A 17,676-nucleotide genomic window follows, 5' to 3' on the forward strand; every position below is an offset into this window, starting at 1 on the left:
AATGCAGATGAGAGAGCAGCAGGCTTGGGTTATTTCTCCTCCTCAGCCTTCTCCTCAGAAGCAGATTCGGGACTTTAAGTCTTCATCAAGGCAAATGGGAACTCCATCTCCCATTGCACCTTTCTCGCAGGAATCTCCTCGCTCTACGCATCAGTCTCCACAGTCTTCCAATAGGAAGAATGCCTCTTTTCACATTAAAATGCAAAGGACTCCTAGGCCAAATGAACTGAAAATAACACCTCTAAATCGTACCTTGACTGCCCCGCGGTCTGTGGATAGTCTTCCTCGTTTGAGGAGATTTTCTCCAAGTCAGGTTCCTATTCAGACTAGATCATTTGTTTGCTTTGGAGATGATGGTGAACATGTAGGTGAACCTCAGTTAAGGGGAAATCTTTTGAAGGAAGTCAAGCCTACAGAAGAGGTAGCAAAAGAAGAAGGACCAAAATTGCTGAAACAGTGTGAACAGAAGTTGGAGGAAAAGGGGATCAAGCCTATTGAATCTAATGTTTCTGAAGTATTATCTCAGCCTATCACAGAAACTGTCTGCCTCACCCCAAATGAAGATATAAGCCAACCGATTTTACCAACACCAGCTCCCAAAACAGCTAACTTAATTGAAGTTTCCCTATCAGATTTAAAGCCACCAGAAAAAACTGAAGTATCTGTTGAGAAATATGAAGGTGAGAGTGATAGAGAACAATTTGAGGATGACCAGAAAGTGTGTTGTGGATTCTTTTTTAAGGTAAGAGTACTAGTGGATGTGTATGTCTGCTATTAAGCTTCCTTTGAAAGGAAAATTCTTAATTCAGATACAGATTTCAGTGATGACTTTCCACTGAAGTCAAAGCAGATGGTTCTGCAACTCTAAATGTACAAGCACTCTAAATGTTTTGCACTGGATGATTAATTTGGCATCAGAAGGGTGGTGAGATTCCACCATACTGTAGTTCTGAGCGTGCCAGAGTATCCCTTTCCATTCATAGTTGTGGAAGAGTGCTTGGAGTTTTTGGTGAGGAAGATGCATGCTGAATGTAGATTTATTTTTAACATAATCTTTGGTGACCTTAATTAAACATGCTCACATCTCACCCTCACTTCCGCATCCCACCCCCAAATTTAACTAAAAGTCTTTGAAGTACATAACAGCCTGCATTTTTTTAAAATGTCGAATCTCTCTGAGTTGCACTTTGGAGAGCTTTTTCCCCTCTCTTGGCTGGCTAAGGAAGTATAGTCTTCTGAGACTCCCTTTTGAAGCTGGTATTTGGGAGCACTCCCTGTTGTCTTATTAAAGAGTTATGTTCAGACAGGCTTTTAACTATAACGCATGCTGTAAGAGCATGGTCTAGACACTGAAAGCTGTCCAGATTTTGAATTTCCATCTTGGAATACCTCAAAAATCTTGTATCATGTGTCTGAGATGTGCCTTGCTTGTCTGGAAGCATTTTTCAGTCCTAACAAAACACCTGGCTTGATCAGCAGAAGTTAACTTCTATTTGCTACATAGTTATTGCTTTTTGTGATAAATTACCTTTATCTCCATACACGTAGAATCTTCCGAAGCTGAATACAGAAGTTTGTGCAGCATGGGATCTGACTCTAAACTAAAATATTTCACTTAGCAAGTTTACTCATCTCAGTGTTGAATTTTATGTTTAACTTAGGAAGGAAAAAATCCTTTATGAAAAGTTTTTAGTAGTCTTAAGAAAAATATTTTAAAATCAACTTACTTCAAATACTGCAGAAGTAGGTTAGGATAGTGCAACCCAGTGTACAGAATGAAGTGTCTAATGATTTGGCAAAATCAGTTGCTGAATTCAGAGATTTTAATATTTTTGGGTCCTTTTCCTTCAAATACTGTTGCTGCTAGGATGATCAAAAGGCAGAAAATGATATGGCAATGAAACGAGCAGCGTTACTGGAGAAGCGTTTGAGAAGAGAAAGAGAGACTCTGCTTCGAAAGCAGCAGCTGGAAGCGGAACTAGAACATAAGAAGGAAGAGACAAGGTAAAACTACATGTCCTCATCCAAATTATCAGTAACAGTGAACATAAAAATATCTGATTTAGTTAAAAGTGCAACTTCCATGTCAAAAAAAATTGTATTTTAATATCCAAGGTATTTAATCCTAGAGCCAGATGTGCTGAGGAGCCCAGCTGAAGACACATGTCAGCTGGTCCTGCAAAATCAGCAGGTGGCATGAGTCTATAGCTCAGACTCAACATAGGAGCCCTGCTGGTCTGAGTGAAGCTCCTCGGAGCACTACCCTACCCTGCTCTGCCCTTTCTGTTCTGAGGGAGAGCGTATCACTTTGTGCATTTGTGCAGAAAGAAGCCCACTGCTCACTCAGTTACAGCAGTCAAGCTAATAAACATGGGTTTGGTTTTACTAGTAAGAGTCTCACAAAAAGTTTAAACTGTCTGAAAATTGTAAAAAAGGCAAGTTCCTCTTACTGATGTCTGAGAACTCTATAGTTCCAAAAATCTGATGTCTGTGTTGTCCTCACTGTGCTAGCTGAAACTGTTAATTTTGAGAGTTTCTATTGCTGAATTTATTTGACAATATTTTTAGACGCAAAACAGAAGAAGAACGTCAGAAGAAGGAGGACGAGCGAGCACGGCGAGAATTTATTAAGCAGGAATATATGAGAAGGAAACAACTAAAGCTTATGGAAGAAATGGATACTGTCATAAAGCCACGTTCCCTCTCAATCAAACAAAAAAAGCCACGTCCAAAATCTATTCATAGAGATCATATTGAATCACCTAAGACACCAATCAAAGGTCCACCAGGTAACAAATTTTCATGTGGAAAAAGAGTCTGTTCATGCTAAAACACCAGCTTGTTTTTTGGTACTAACAAGCACGTGCATTTATTAGTGTCTTGTGTCAAATTGAAGCTGCACGTGACCAAACTGGAAAGCAAAATTTACAAATAGAAATGAAAAGATGAATGTTGCTTACCTGCTATGCATGCATGCATATATCAACAAACAAAAAGGTTAACTGTATGAAAGCCCAGTGGGAGTACCAACATATGTTGCAAGTTTCCTCCACACCCATGTATTTTTCACTAATCTCTTCTTGCACCTGTAGAGCTTAAGAATGAATAAAAGTTGGGAGATAAGATATCGATAAATAAAATGATGGTTATAAGGTAAGAGTACTTAAACTCCTGCTTAATACAGACAAAATTAAAAAGTTACTTTTATATTTCATGGGGTTTTTTTCTGTTTCACTCACCTACTGCATGTGTAGTTATGAACATGGCAACACTAATCATGTGGAACAATTTATCATTCTTTTAGGTAACATATAACTGCAGCAATGGTTGGAAGAAGTATTGCCAATTTACAATTAGAAAAAAGTAACCAAACTGCTCAGCAATCCTTTTTGTTACAGCATTGTACAGCCCGGTTATTCCTCTGCATTTTCTCTAGCTGCTTCCCTCCACCTTCCAGTGTAATTTAAAGTAGTCCATTAATACCTTCCACGAATTCACCCCAAGCTTTAAATTAAGTCTCTTAAGCCCTCTTTCATGAGGACTCAACTGACTTCGATTACATTCTTTGATTTGCATAGCACCAATATTCCCGTGTCCATGCTTCACATTAACGCTTAGTCTGAGACCATTCCAGGTGGCTGCAAATGTTTAGATGAAGTGTACCACATATGCATGCAAGTATATCATGTACGGGTGTAAGAGTCTCATATATAAAAGCTCTTACTGACTTTCTGATGCTGGTGTTGGGTCTAATGAACAGACTCTACTACTTGCCTAGGTTTATAAGCCTTAACTTTGTTTTTATCCAGGTTCACAGCTTTATCGTGTTTTTTCAGTATCTAGTCTTTCATTGGCATCGCTGAATACAGGGGACAATGAGAGTGTGCAGTCAGGCAAGAGAACACCAAGGTAAAGCTAAAATAACCATTTCATTTAATAAAATTTGATAATCAGCTGTGTAAAACTAGCATGAATTTTAAAGAGGTCATGTATATATTGTGTACTCCAAGAACAGGTATTTTTGCCTGATTTGAGACATCGCTTGTTTACACTGTCAGGCATTAGGGAACCAAGCCATGATGATTTGTTTCACAAATTTTACCAAGTAAACCAGTTGGGCAGCTATAAATGAGGTCAAAACAAAATGCTAGTCACACAGCCTCTTCAATCACCTGCTTGCATTTAAGTCTCAACTTGTGGATATTTTATTAAACCTGTATGCTATGTGCAGCTGCATAGCTCCTTTTCCTTTTTTTAACATAGAAGCTTCCTTTCTATTTTCTTCCCCTTAGCAGTTGTACAGGGATGTATTAGATGTTTACTAGGACTTCACCCTTTTCCAAAGAGCAGAATTTATTTTGCATTAAAAATCACCTGAAAATGAAATAAAAATATACAAAAATAACAGAAGATTCTTAATTTTATATACAAAATCTATAATATAATTCAGAGGAAATTATTATTTCTGTGTAGCTACTTAATTATATTCAGAGAAATGCTATTTTTTTTGTACAGAAGTAGGGAAGAAAACTAAGAAAAGGGGTTTGATAAGGAGTACTACATGTTACGATACTACAGTTTTAATTGAGATGGGGATTTCTTCCAGCTATATTAGCTGTTAGAAAAGGCTTGATGTTGCTTATCTACACAGACTTCAGAGGAGATGGCCCCTATCTATACGGTTTTAGTTGTACAGTGCTGTACTATGCTTGTAATGAACAGTACCTCTTCCTCTGGCTTTGCATTTGATTTAGGGGGTTGAGACTTTTAAAATACGATAAAGTTCAGTTACAGATTGCTGAAAGGAACAGAGTTGAAAAAAATTTCAGTATCTTTCTAGACCCATACTATCACCTTTTCCTCACATCAGAATTGTCTTTTGATGATCACACTGAGTGAATCTCAGTGATACCTTTGAGGTCTCCTTCATGCAGGTGCAAATCACAAAAGGTGTAGGATATATTAGAAATGAATTTTCATTGATTACTGATTTTACTGGAAGTTGGTGTGCAGCTAAATGTTATTAAAATACCACTTTTTCCTTATTCTTCGCTAGTAGGTCCTTTCTTCTCACTTAGAAAACCTGATATTGCAAGCTGAAAATTTGACTGGCTTTTGCAGCAGCCACAATCAAAAAAACTTTTTAAATATCTTGTAATAATTTAGGAAAACATGACAATCTTGCTTGGACCTTTAAATGCAAAACTATTCACGTTTGAGTGCAGACACAGCCTGAAGAATTACAGCATGAGAAGTTACTGCTTGTGGAAAAAAAGAAAAAGATTTGAAAGAAAATTGTTTTGCTATCTTAAATACAGCAGTTCTCACTGCCAATCGTTGTAATGATAAGTATAAATGAACTAAATTTTTACTTCACATTCATCATTCTATCACGAACTGGTTTGTTTGTTAAATGAGATAACATTGTTTTGCTAGTACCAATATGTAAAAGTAACACAAATTTGCCGCTTAGTAATAATATTCCACAACCTAGAACATCTATTAGGTTTCTGTCCCTCAGAAACTTAGTAACAACCACCTCACCTAAATACCAGCTTCTTGTATCACTCAAAATACTTTATATGGAACATGAACTCAGTTACCTGGGATTTTTTCTGTAAATATTGTGCACTTAGGCTTGTAGTCTACAGTTCAAATCATTGTGTTCCACCTTAATACAGTTTGCCTTCCTTTCATATTAGAAGGCTTCTCAGCTGAACACTAATTTTTTTAAATAGATTTTTAAATTAATGTTTAGGTCTGAGTCTGTGGAAGGATTCTTATCTCCAAGTCGCTGTGGTAGTCGTAATGGAGAAAAAGATTGGGAAAATGCATCTACAACTTCTTCAGTCGCCTCTGCTACAGAATACACAGGTCAGTGACAACAATGTTCAGAAAAGTACCTGGCTATTGGTGGCTTTCTGCATGAAAAGTTTTAATGTATCTTTACTTGGTTTCCTAAACCTTGATTGAAGACACTTTCATAAAAATGTTACTTTCCCCTCCTTTAAGGTAGATGGTAATAATACAAGGTTAAAATTTTAAATCCAAAATAAAAGTCCTGACTCAGTAGTATTTGTGATAACCAGAATAAAGTGCAGTTAGGCTCAAAACAGCAAATGGGCTCACAGGTCACTGTGTGCTGCAGTACTCCCTCCAGCAAGGCAAGAAGAGTTGAAATTTAAGCTCAATTTAGAACAGAGTTAGAAAAAGCAAAAAACAAATTTCAAAAGGAAAAAAATGTGCTTGGTAACGTGAATTTAAATATTCTGCACCCTTTGTTTCCGGACAGATCCTTTGTTGTTTATTAAAAACTTTAAAATCTGATTTCTAATGCTTTATTATATTATGAATCAAATAATAACGGTATCTTCATCCCTTTTCTCCAAATAAACAGCGTGTGATACTGCAAAGACCTTGCATCATCAGGACTATAAAAGCTCCATTTTTGCCCACCCGATATCACTTTGTTTCATAAAGAGTAAAATAATGTTAGGTATTTTCAATAAACTTTTAGGGAGATCAGGTTTTATTGATGGGCCTGCATAGCTCTGTCTGTGCTGGTGAAGGTTTGTTTTGAAAATAATCTTATCTCCTTTCTGCTGAAATGAGTACAGTCTGGAAAGGCAAAGTGTTCATTCTGAAAATCAGAAAGTAATTACGTGGTTTTGAACCATGAAACTTCAGTCAGTTTGTGCCACATGCATGTCAAATCAAATTACAGGAGGGACAGCGAGACTTTGCTTGGGTGGTCTCACTTTTCTCATTAAGACCCATATAGTGTCGAAGATCATCTTTTAATGATTATTATGTAGAGCTTATTTTTAAATGAAGGAATAAACAGTTCCTAGGAATTGAACAGAAAACTTTTTTCACATGGTTTAATGTCTTTACTCTGTCAGTCAGATTTCATACAGCTTTTTTTGTGTTGATTCTAGGCTTTTTTTTTCCCCGAAGCATAGACAAACTGAGATTTAATCTTAAATTTAATCGGTATTTGATTGTATACTATGTTCCTTTCTCAGACTCAGAATTGGTACTTACATGTTGGTTTTTTCAAATGGTCTTGATACAAGTATGCATATATTTCAGAACTTAAAACAGAGATTTGTCCTTCAACCAGATGAATCAAGTCTTTTTACAGACAGAATAACCTGACAAGTGTCAGGCCAGATCTTTTACCCCTGTTTTTGGTTAAAACATTTCTGGAATTCCAAGGCGGACAGGCTACAGTTACTCTAAGCACTGCATCAGCTTCACTGTTATACCTCTCACCCTCGAAATCACAGGTGTAGATGAAGAAAAAGAAAGAATTTGCTCGTTCCTGGGCGACTGAAAATTTAGTTAGAAATGCAAAATGTTGTTGTTCATAGAAAAAGTCCTCTGAGAGAAAATAATTTACCAAGGCTGCCAATAATAATGATTTAATAATGAAAGTAAGTAAATTCAATAACAGCTGAAAGAACGACGATGCCAATAATAATGATTTAATAATGAAAGACATTTGTAAGTAAATTCAATAACAGCTGAAAGAACGACGGTTTACTTGTTTGTGAAATTTGTGGTCTCTAACCTAATTCTATTTTATTCTTGGATTTGTATTTTTATGCACGCAAAGGATCCACACCAGAAGTACTTCACAGCATTTAATGAAACTCTTTGTTGGCTTATTGATTAACTTAGCTGATTTGTCATTCCTCCTCCACAGGACCAAAGCTTTTCAAAGAACCCAGTGCTAAATCCAATAAGTATATAATTCAGAATGCGCTGGCACATTGCTGCTTGGCTGGAAAAGTGAATGAAGGTCAAAAGAAAAAGATACTGGAGGTAAGGGTATTTTTCATCCAAAAGCATAAACACCCAAGTCAAACCACAGTCAGGCATTAGGAATACACTCAAGTATAAATGGAAATATTGAAAGGAATCTTCTCAAGCTATGCCAGCTCTTGGGGAAAGGCTTGAGTAACTTCTGTGACTTGCTTGCTGCGTAGACAGAAAGGTTCTCTAGCCCTGCAGAAACAATAGCTGTGGCATTGTACAGGCAGCACAGAAAGGTGGGTTAATTGACATGTTAATTAATAGTTACTGTGTGTTTAATGTGGGAACTTCAATATGTAAACTTTTATCATTTGCTCACAAACTTGTTTTCCGTAACATGAAAAATGTCCGTCTTATACATACAGATCCTCGGTTTGGAACCTCTAGAACTAAAGCACAGCTCTCTCGTGAACAGAAAGAACTGAAGTACATCCCTCCTGGGCTTTTCTTCAGTTTCCAAGCAGTAGGGCAAATTCAGGACTTTCTACTAACAGAAAGGTGTCTTCCAGCCTTTCCTCATATGCTGATAATAAAGCTTTCTGAAGATGCGCAAATATTGTAAGGGATGTATTGCATGTGGACCAGTGTGTTTCCATGCAAAAAGAATAACGTGGAGTCTGAGGGTTGAGAGTAATGGGACTGTTCCTTTTACCAACTGTGACAAATTTGACAGATTAAATAGACTGAAAACACAGATACTTGGAATCTGGATTTAATTCCTTTTCCAGAATGAATTTCACAACAGTATTTCTTGCCCTTTCTTCTCTTCATAACTCTTCCGCATTCATGTCTAGATGCTGCCTTCTCTGTCTTTCCAGCTACTTTTTGGAAACAACAAATGAGAAATCGAGATAGTCTCTTTCAGCTCAAGTAACTGGGAGCATAATAACCCCCAGAAATCCCAGGAAAGAACAGCTGTAAAAAGGTCATGCTTAACTCTAGGATACAGTACATGTCACTTGGTCGAAGCTGTACGTGTTCGGGGCACGTGACCCATAGAAGTTGGGTGGAATAGGAGTCTGAAGATTTCAGCTAATAAAGAACCTTTGCTTAATACACTTCGACTGACTTTATGGTTTGACCAAACTTGAATGGATTTAAGGATGACCAAAACCCCATTTTAGCACTGTTCCCAAACTTGCACCCATTAGATTTGCTTGATGAAATGGATAAAAGAATTTTTATTTGGTCTACCAAAAATTTGTTAGTATGTCTGTTCTTGAGGTAAACTAAACAAGTATAGCAGAAATTGTCTAGTTAAGTAAGGTTTTGCTTGAGACAGCTACCTTAACAAAACCCAGAGAGGTGAAGCTTAGCAAAATCTAATGATTGAAAATAAGGTCTTTTAGTAGACAGAGTTAGACATAAGTTTCAGCTCTGGTAGAAGACAAATTTTAAATGACGATCCAATGATTTTGAATGTTTTCTAACTACAATGCGAAATTCATATTGTGAATCTTTTTCTTTCTTTCTTTTAAAGGAAATGGAAAAATCCGATGCCAATAATTTCTTAATCTTGTTCCGGGATTCAGGCTGCCAGTTCAGATCTCTGTATACATACTGCCCTGATACTGAAGAAATCAATAAATTAACGGGAATAGGTCCCAAATCTATCACGAAGAAAATGATAGAGGGACTGTATAAATACAACTCTGACAGGAAGCAGTTTAGCCACATACCTGCTAAAACTTTGTCTGCCAGTGTTGATGCAATTACCATTCACAGCCATTTGTGGCAAACCAAGAGACCAGTAACTCCTAAGAAACTGTTACCCACCAAGGCATAGTAGATGGGGAAAAAAAATTTGCTTCAGACAATTACAATAAACTTGCACTTCATCTTTACTGCCTATAGGAAATAGATTTCTAGTTGCCAACAAGACTCTTAGAACTTAAAACTGGACACCAAGTTCTATTACCATGTCCAACTGGAATGTAAACACAGTGTTTAGGAGTGCAGAAGATGATCGCTTAGGTGAATAATTATGAGTGATTACGGAAATGTTTGACTTGTGTGGAGATTTGTATGTGCTAATACAATATATAGAGTATATTTGCTCTGTATTTTGATTAGATACACTGAAGCACTGAATGTTCCTCCTTAGTGACTCAAACTACATTTTTTTACATCTGTTGCCTTATATGTTTGTATTTGTGCTTGTCTTGAAATATTTTTTTTCATTCACTAAAGAAATACTTCTTAATATTCTCAATACCGTTGAACTTTGCATACTGACTTACAGTGAAGACTAAATGATAAGTTGTATGTCACTGAAGAACAGCTGAACAGGTCTGTTCTGCACGATCCTTGTTGTGTGCTGTAACAAAATTGAGATTCATTCCCCTGAGTATTTATAATTATTTTTCAATTAAACAGTAAAGGAAAAACCTTTGAGCTGCTTGAAGTTTCCTTCAAATGAATTATTTAACAACTCAGGGTATAGTTAGGTGATGCAATTATTCCTTTTTTCAGTAAGTTACCGTCTGAGATGTAATGACTGACCATGTGCGTGTTCATAACACCATTAAAAGGCAAAGTAAAAAGATTTGGTAGACCTCTAAAGCAGCTTAAGCAAAATGTGCATTATTTTGCATTGTTCCAGATGAAGAGCGAGCACATGGTCAGGCACTGCTTCTCCGAGGAAGGAATAGGAACTTGTGAAACATTCAGAACTAGATCCCTGATGCTTGCCTGACAGAACACTAAAAATATTCAGAAGAATCACAGAATTCACTAAGTTACAGATCTTTCAGCAGTCGTGTATCTAATTCCCATTGATCTTAAGATCCAGGCCACTGTCTGTTCTTCCTGCCTTCAGATCTGCCAGCTCAGACTTAAATGAATTTTCTAGGGAATAGACATCTGATACGAATTTTTAGTGTGTCTTAGTAAATTGTTTTCTCGACACGACCTAACAGATGATGTCCTGTGACACTTAGCAATTTTAAATACATATGGCAAAAAAGCCTAAATGACATTTCAATAAATTTATGATATGACCATTTACAAAAACAAACTCTAGGCATACTTCAGTATTATTTACAAAGGGCTGCATTTTATTTCAAAACAGTGTTTGATTATTTTATAGATCACTAGTCCGTTTCAGTGTTTGTTTCTCTTATAATTTGCTTTTAACATAGCACTGTTCTGAAAAAAAAAAAAAAAAAAAAAAGAAACTACAAACTTGAAGCCTCCCCTAAATCTGTGGCTATTTTGATAATGTACACCAGAGGATTTGTTGGGGGAAAAAAATCTCATTCTCAGGAAAAGACTTGAATGATTTGTGATTCTGTTCTGTTTCAGTGTTGTGACAACTACATTAACATAAGACAGTGTTGTGCTATAAGTATGTAGTCCATTCTGTTTCATGGGGAGACTAAAACGATGTTCATATTTCTCTCATTAAACTGCTTTGAGAGAAACTATGCCTCACTACTACAATGTGCTCATGTACTTATAGAAAAGATGCACAGGAATGAGATGTCATTAAGCAGTCTAGAGCAGTACTTTTTTTAAATTATTACAAGGCCTTAGGCATCAATGCATCTGGGTTATAAACACTTTCTCAAAAATGCTGTCAGTTTTACTGTAATTTATGTTCTTATATTTATGTATATTTGTTAAAACTGTAAAAAAAGAAAAAAACACTTTAAAATACTTGTTTAATATGTATGTGGCTCAAAACTATTTGTGGTTAGCTGATTCCTACTGTTTGCATGTATATCACCAGGATATGTAACTCTTATATTTCAAGTGTATACATATTGTGTATATAGGATATAAATAATATTAAAAAAGGGGAAAGAGGGTTTGCACATTCTGCCTGTTAGACAGTTCCTACCAATACCATTGTAGGAACATCCTGAATAACAATATGAAACTGTGTATAATATACAGTGATTCAAGAAACCAGGAGGTTGGAAGTAACCGATACACATGTGGTGAATAACTTCAAGAGAAGTTTTATCATGGGAGGCTTTTTATTTCTAAAATCTGCACTATGATTTAAATGAAGATTTGCAACACCGTAAAGACACACGCATCAATCTAATTAAAGTGAGCTTAAATACATGACAGGAATTCTTTTGAGTCATTTTAAATATATCTGAATGTATTATGAAATCTACATTTGTCAACAGGTTACAGGTTTGTGCAATGTCTAAAAGTAGAATGTGAATAATGCAGTTGAAAATTCCATTGCTCGCAGTATAAAGTTTTACTTAATACAGGAAAAGTAAAGCTAGATATGCTTTTCCTTTTTAAGCCTGCGAATTTTCTAATTACAGTGGATCTTTGGTTGGGATCATGTTTAAAAAAAGAAAAAAAAAAAAAAAAAAAAAAAAAAAAAAAAAAAAGGAAGCTTTCCATAAAGGCCAGTATTTATAACTGACCTTTTCAGAACACACTGGTGCTTTCATCAGGGGTATTATTATTGTTGCTACGACTGAATTGCCAAACTCTTGTCTTAGTTTTTGGAGCAAAATTTCATATTCTAACAGTCATAATAGCTACTGAAATCTTTTTTTTTTTATTTTTTTTTTTTTTTTAAATGTTAGTATGACTGTTAGTTTTTATTATTTGGCTGTTTAAAGCCAAATTCAGCTATTTAATTATGATTTAATGGGCACTGTTGAAAAATGTACAGTGTATTGTGTGCTTACTTGTCCACTTCTATGGAGCATAGCTTCCATATTTTTTCAAATGCTGTGCTGTAAAATATTGTCATTGCTACTTATGTGGTACAGTGTAGTTTTTTCCTTTCATTTAAATAAAAGCATGGCACCAAAAGTACATTTTTGTTTTCTTGCTTACATCTAAGTATAAACTGAAACTATAAAAAGTGCACATTAATGTTTAATCTTGTTTCTTCTTGTATTTCAGCAACGAAGAAATTGTAGGAAATACGCACGATTTTTATTTCCCCTTTTGTTCCCCATTGTTTATCTTACTTTCATGTGTAATTTAGCTTTCTGACGTTATCAGAGGGAAGCTATTGAAGAGGTGGGCTTCTCATTTCATTCTTGAGGACAATATGGTATTACCCTGCTCTCTTCAGAAGTGAGTTTCACAATCGCAAGTCAACTGATAAGCCCCTGTACCCTGCTTAGCTTCCACTGTTCCAAAACCACAGAAACTTCCTGCTTGGCGTAATAGGATTGCTCCAGATGAGAAGGTTGTCAAGGTGAGCTGAAGTCTTATCTTCATCAAGACAGCTAATAAAAAATACGACTTTTAGTAAAGTAACTTGTACTTGTTAGTGGTGCAATCTTGAATAGAAATAGTATCTAAAAAAATAAGGTCTGTCTTCCAGATTTGTAAATTAGCAATTTTTTCTGGTCCAAATCATGCCTTTTTTAGGGATTTTGTGTTGTCCTGCTGGGTTGCAGAGCCAGAGCAAGGACTTGCTGAAAGGGGACGTGACATCACCGCCCTGTCAACAGGCAGACTGAATTGGGCTGACTTACGGAGATAACAAATCTCTCAATTTCACGAGCTCTTCCAAGGGCAGCTTCAGGAACACGGGAAATTTGATAGTAGGGCTCTTAGTATGGAATTGAAAGTTAATGTGGATGAAAATGAATAGCCTTCCCTCCTCCTCCTCCTCAAACTGGTTATTTTTCAGCCAGCTTGATCTGTTCCCTGCACGGCATCACAAACAGGCTGACACAAGCAAGGAATTATGTTGGAACACAAACACCCAGTTGCACCCAGTAAAGCTATTTTTCTCAGTGGCAAGCCCAGCTGGAAATTTTCATCCAAAACCAGCTTTTGTACAGACAGGCTTTAGAACAGACTTCATTTTCTCTACCCTTCAGCGAGTAACACCATATGCCCTGGTTAATTTGACAGAATATGACTGTACTGTGCATCTGAATTTGTACAGAATTTTGTGAATCAAGATTTGTGCTGCTCTGGGATCCAGTGCAGAGATCTGGTATCACCAACGGCAGAACAATCACCTCTGTTACGCTTGGAACCTAAGGTCTGGGATCGATCACCACGCAAAGGTGATGTAAAAAATAGCTTTGTTTCTCACATCCAGCTGTACTGATCAGGTGTGAGTGTCAGATGTCTTTTTTCCAACAACTTAATAAAGAGAGAGCTGTGTAAGGGCTAAACCTTTAACTACTTAAACCTTTTCAAAGAACAAATTAGCGTTTCTTTGCTGCCTTGTTACTAATTTAATGAGCTGAATAAGCAGTTTGAAGAATTGTGCCTATAAAGATCTACCTTGACAGCCACAGCCCTTTACATCTGCTTTTGCATTTTCTAATTAATTAAAAAAATAAAACCAAAAACAACAAAACAAACAAAAAAAACCCAAACCACGCAAATTATCTTATTCCGGGTCTAGATGGCAGGAAAAGTCAGTATTTTTAACACTGCTTTTGCATTTTCTAATTAATTGAAAAAATAAAACCAAAACCAACAAAACAAACAAACAAAAAAAACCCCAAACCACGCAAATTATCTTATTCCAGGTCTAGATGGCAGGAAAAGTCAGTATTTTTAACATGCACAGCATCTTTGTTCTTTTATAAGCAGTTTGTTTTTAAAAGCAAACTATTCCATGTTGGAAAAAAAGATGTGTTTGTGTATGCACCCATACAAATGCGCAGATAAATGCATGTATACTTTCAGACTTGCTTGCTTACACACAGATGCCAAAAGAAATGCACTTTATTTAGACAACGACAGCGAATAGTCAAATATGGTAGTGAAGTTCCTCTAGCTTATTTCCTTCTAGCAGGAAAGAAAAGCAGCTACCTGGTCTGTTTTACACTCAGACCTACTGGTCTTTGTAAGAGGCGGGGAAGCAATATACAACATACACACTTAAGAGCTCAGTACAAACTCTTTGGGAGATAAGAGTTCTTAACACAAAGCTTTTTATCAAATTTCTGAATTCAGGGATAACACTTCTGGACGCTAGATGGAACTGCCTCTGATCAGAAAAAGCTAATAACAGGTTTCGAGAAAGGACAGAAAGCAGTAGAAAAAGAGTCAAGCATTCCACTGAAAAATGTTATTTAAAATTTTCTTCCAACTCTTACTCAACATTATGAGCACCTGGACGTATAAAATATGTAGGAGTAAGTAATTCATTATCCATTGACAAATTTGTTAAGCAAGAGACTGAATTTTCTTCACATAAGATGTGTTTAAGCTTTCAGTTGAATGGTATACGAGCTTTATGGAGACATACAAATATCTATAGGCGTTTTTATGTCACTATTAATCTGTTAATGGAGCTTTGCAGAAAGACTAAAAGCTCGTATGAAGTTTTCCATCAAGGCAGCTCTGTCTTATCCTTTCCACCTCATCACTGATGTAAATGTCTGCATTACAAGACCTGGCAAGGCCCCACAAGCCTGCAATTATTTAAATTACCTGAAGCCAGATTATACTTTGGCTTGGTATTTTTCTTGTTTAAGCTACCTGAAACTGGAGCTACGACGCTGACGTAAACAATTCTGCTATAGATTACGCAAGAATTTTGCTGAGTTGTCACCCCAAAGTTCTGGAAATCCTTTCTTGAAATGAGTGAAATGTTTCCAGAAGTAAAGTTTAAAAGAGAAATCTTTTTGCAACTTTTTACAAGGTCATGTAAACATGATATGAAATGTAAAGAGTTGAATGGCTCTGTTATAATGACTGAAAGTCAGGGGACTGGCCCATTTTTTTGGTGACAGCACAAAGATGCCTTGCGCGAACTGCTGGACGCCACTGGCAGACCTTGTGCGAGGTTAGCACTGGGGAGTAATTCTCCGAATGTATCCAGCCCTGCTGACATTGTCTGCGGCCACCTGCAGCATCTGTAAAGCAGTCACACAATTACTATTTTCTTTTCTGAGGCGTTCCAAGAACAGACTGCAGTCTTGTCACTGAGCAATGCAGAACTCCTCCTCTACTAATCCTGATTTTCAGGCTCTCCAAACCCCACACCCAACAGATTTGCTATTCATGGGAGTTACCTTCTTTGCAAGAATGACTGGGGAGTTCAAGGCAAGCCGAGACCACCCCAAAAATGTCTTTCTACCCCTGAGTAAAAAGTTACCAACAACCAGAGAACGGGGTCTTCCGTCTGCCCTTTTCCAAAAGGATGCTCCTCTGTATCCTCACCAAATATTTCAGAGTAGTACAATTGCCCGCCAAAGCGGGCGCATCAAGCCATGCTACCTTTTCTTCCACACCTCCTCCCGAGGATGGATACTTGGTCTGTGAAATCTCTTTCCAGACTCGTAGCAATTTGCTACTTCCTTGTGAAAAGCCTGACATTCTGAGCAGGAAACAGCATAATTTTAAATTCAGAATTTGCTCTTCCTTTTGGGTCTATAACTGGGGAGAAGCTTGACCTTTCTTTCATCCCGCAACTCTTGCCCTCCAGAGATACAGTCTCGCAGATCTGCTCTCAGGACCTCCACTGAAAACAAAGCTATTGCAGAAAAGATGGGTAAACCACAGTAACGTCGATGCGAAATCAAGATTAAATTTAAAAGCGTATGTGTGTTTACCTAGTGTTTTGTAGATCAAAGCTTAAAATGGGCTTTTCTCATCCAAGAGTATGTTCAGCAAAATTATGCCCACAGCTTTGCTTAGTCAATTAAATTAAAGTCGTCTTGTTTCTCTGCACTCCCTCTGATTTATCATCTCTATTACATCATATGTATCAGGAAACAGTTTCATTTCTATAATTACATTTTCTATTAATCAGTGCCTCTAAAGGCAACTAACCAACAAGTGATAGCCTTGTAAGTAAATGGAAGGATTCCGTGTTTTACCAGCGAACCCAGCTTCCTGGGATGCGATGCTGGGACTTGAGTGTTGCAGAAGGAACCATCAGGTTCCACGTTCCTTGCTCTCTTCCCTGGCAGAGTCACTGCTGTGCAGCCAGGTGGCACGCCTCGCTGGACGGCCTTCAGGACGCTTCTCTCTACTCCTTTTCAGAAAAAAGAGACAGAGATAACAACATTATGATTCCCCTCTGCCCTTTAGCTGATCCTCAGCAAAACAGTTTGCAAGCAGACTCGAACTCACCGTGATTCTTAACATTTTTAACCATCAGTGTGACAGGAGAATCCGGTTCAGCTTCAGTGAAATCCCTGACAGCCTTCCCTGGACCTCTGATACACGTCACACACACACTCATGCATAATTAAAAAAGAAAAAAAAAATAAAAAATCCGGTCTCTGCTACATCCTTTGTCAGAAAATTGTCACCATCTCTGTTTTGACAAGGCCTGCCAATGCGCTGTGGTATACGCACGGGGGTTTTGTCCAAGTGCTATACCGTCATTTTAACATGAGTTTCTGTATCTCATCTCACAGCTATATTTAAACACAGAGAAAGCTTATTAACTGTTTGCCATGATAACTCTGAGATGCCATAATCTTCTGACAACTACAAAAATGCAAAAACGTAAGCAAATGTCAAATTACATATAAATACATCTCCATAAAAGATGGGCATAACGTATATACGTTAAGGTTTCTTTAAAGAATGCATTCTTTTTTCAACTGTCTCAAGCGGAAAACAGCAAAAAGAACACGGAAGAAACCCAAGGCTGGCCTGAAATGTGGCAGCACCTCCTGCGGTAATTAAAGGTGCTGCCAACAAGCCATAAGCCTCCGCCGCATGAGCAAAGGAAATACGGTGGTGGCAGAGCGAGGCGGCAGGCTGGCAATCCTCATCCCAAGGGCAGGAAAGTGCATCTGCTCCGGATCTGTGAGGTGATTTTGGGGGGTAGGTACCCCTCAAGGAGACGCCGGAGCTGTAAGATAGCAGCGCGCGGGCACCCGACGCCTCGGTGACACAGTTGTCACGCCAGCACCTGGAAGGCAGCGCCGAGGGGCGGGG

General features: G+C 37.4%; 1 protein-coding gene across 3 annotated transcripts in view; it reads left to right on the plus strand.

Moving 5' to 3' along the window:
- CAMSAP2 (calmodulin regulated spectrin associated protein family member 2) overlaps positions 1 to 10,990 on the plus strand; it is an 87,050-nt gene extending 76,060 nt beyond the window's left edge. For 2 of the 3 annotated variants that reach the window (XM_009636196.2, XM_035891772.1), the window contains 7 exons: positions 1 to 742; positions 1,868 to 2,004; positions 2,569 to 2,789; positions 3,837 to 3,909; positions 5,759 to 5,874; positions 7,709 to 7,827; positions 9,299 to 10,990. The exon at positions 1 to 742 is cut by the window's left edge and continues 1,422 nt beyond it. In XM_009636196.2, the coding sequence (XP_009634491.1) occupies positions 1 to 742; positions 1,868 to 2,004; positions 2,569 to 2,789; positions 3,837 to 3,909; positions 5,759 to 5,874; positions 7,709 to 7,827; positions 9,299 to 9,604 (1,714 nt within the window). In that variant the 3' untranslated portion in view covers positions 9,605 to 10,990. Of the gene's footprint in view, positions 743 to 1,867; positions 2,005 to 2,568; positions 2,790 to 3,809; positions 3,910 to 5,758; positions 5,875 to 7,708; positions 7,828 to 9,298 lie in introns of all 3 variants that reach the window. The other variant, XM_035891771.1, reaches the window with a different exon arrangement.
- The last annotated feature ends 6,686 nt before the right edge of the window (positions 10,991 to 17,676 follow it).

Source organism: Egretta garzetta, unplaced genomic scaffold (genome assembly GCF_000687185.1).
Source record: "Egretta garzetta isolate BGI_Z169 unplaced genomic scaffold, ASM68718v1 scaffold163, whole genome shotgun sequence".
NCBI lineage: Eukaryota > Metazoa > Chordata > Aves > Pelecaniformes > Ardeidae > Egretta > Egretta garzetta.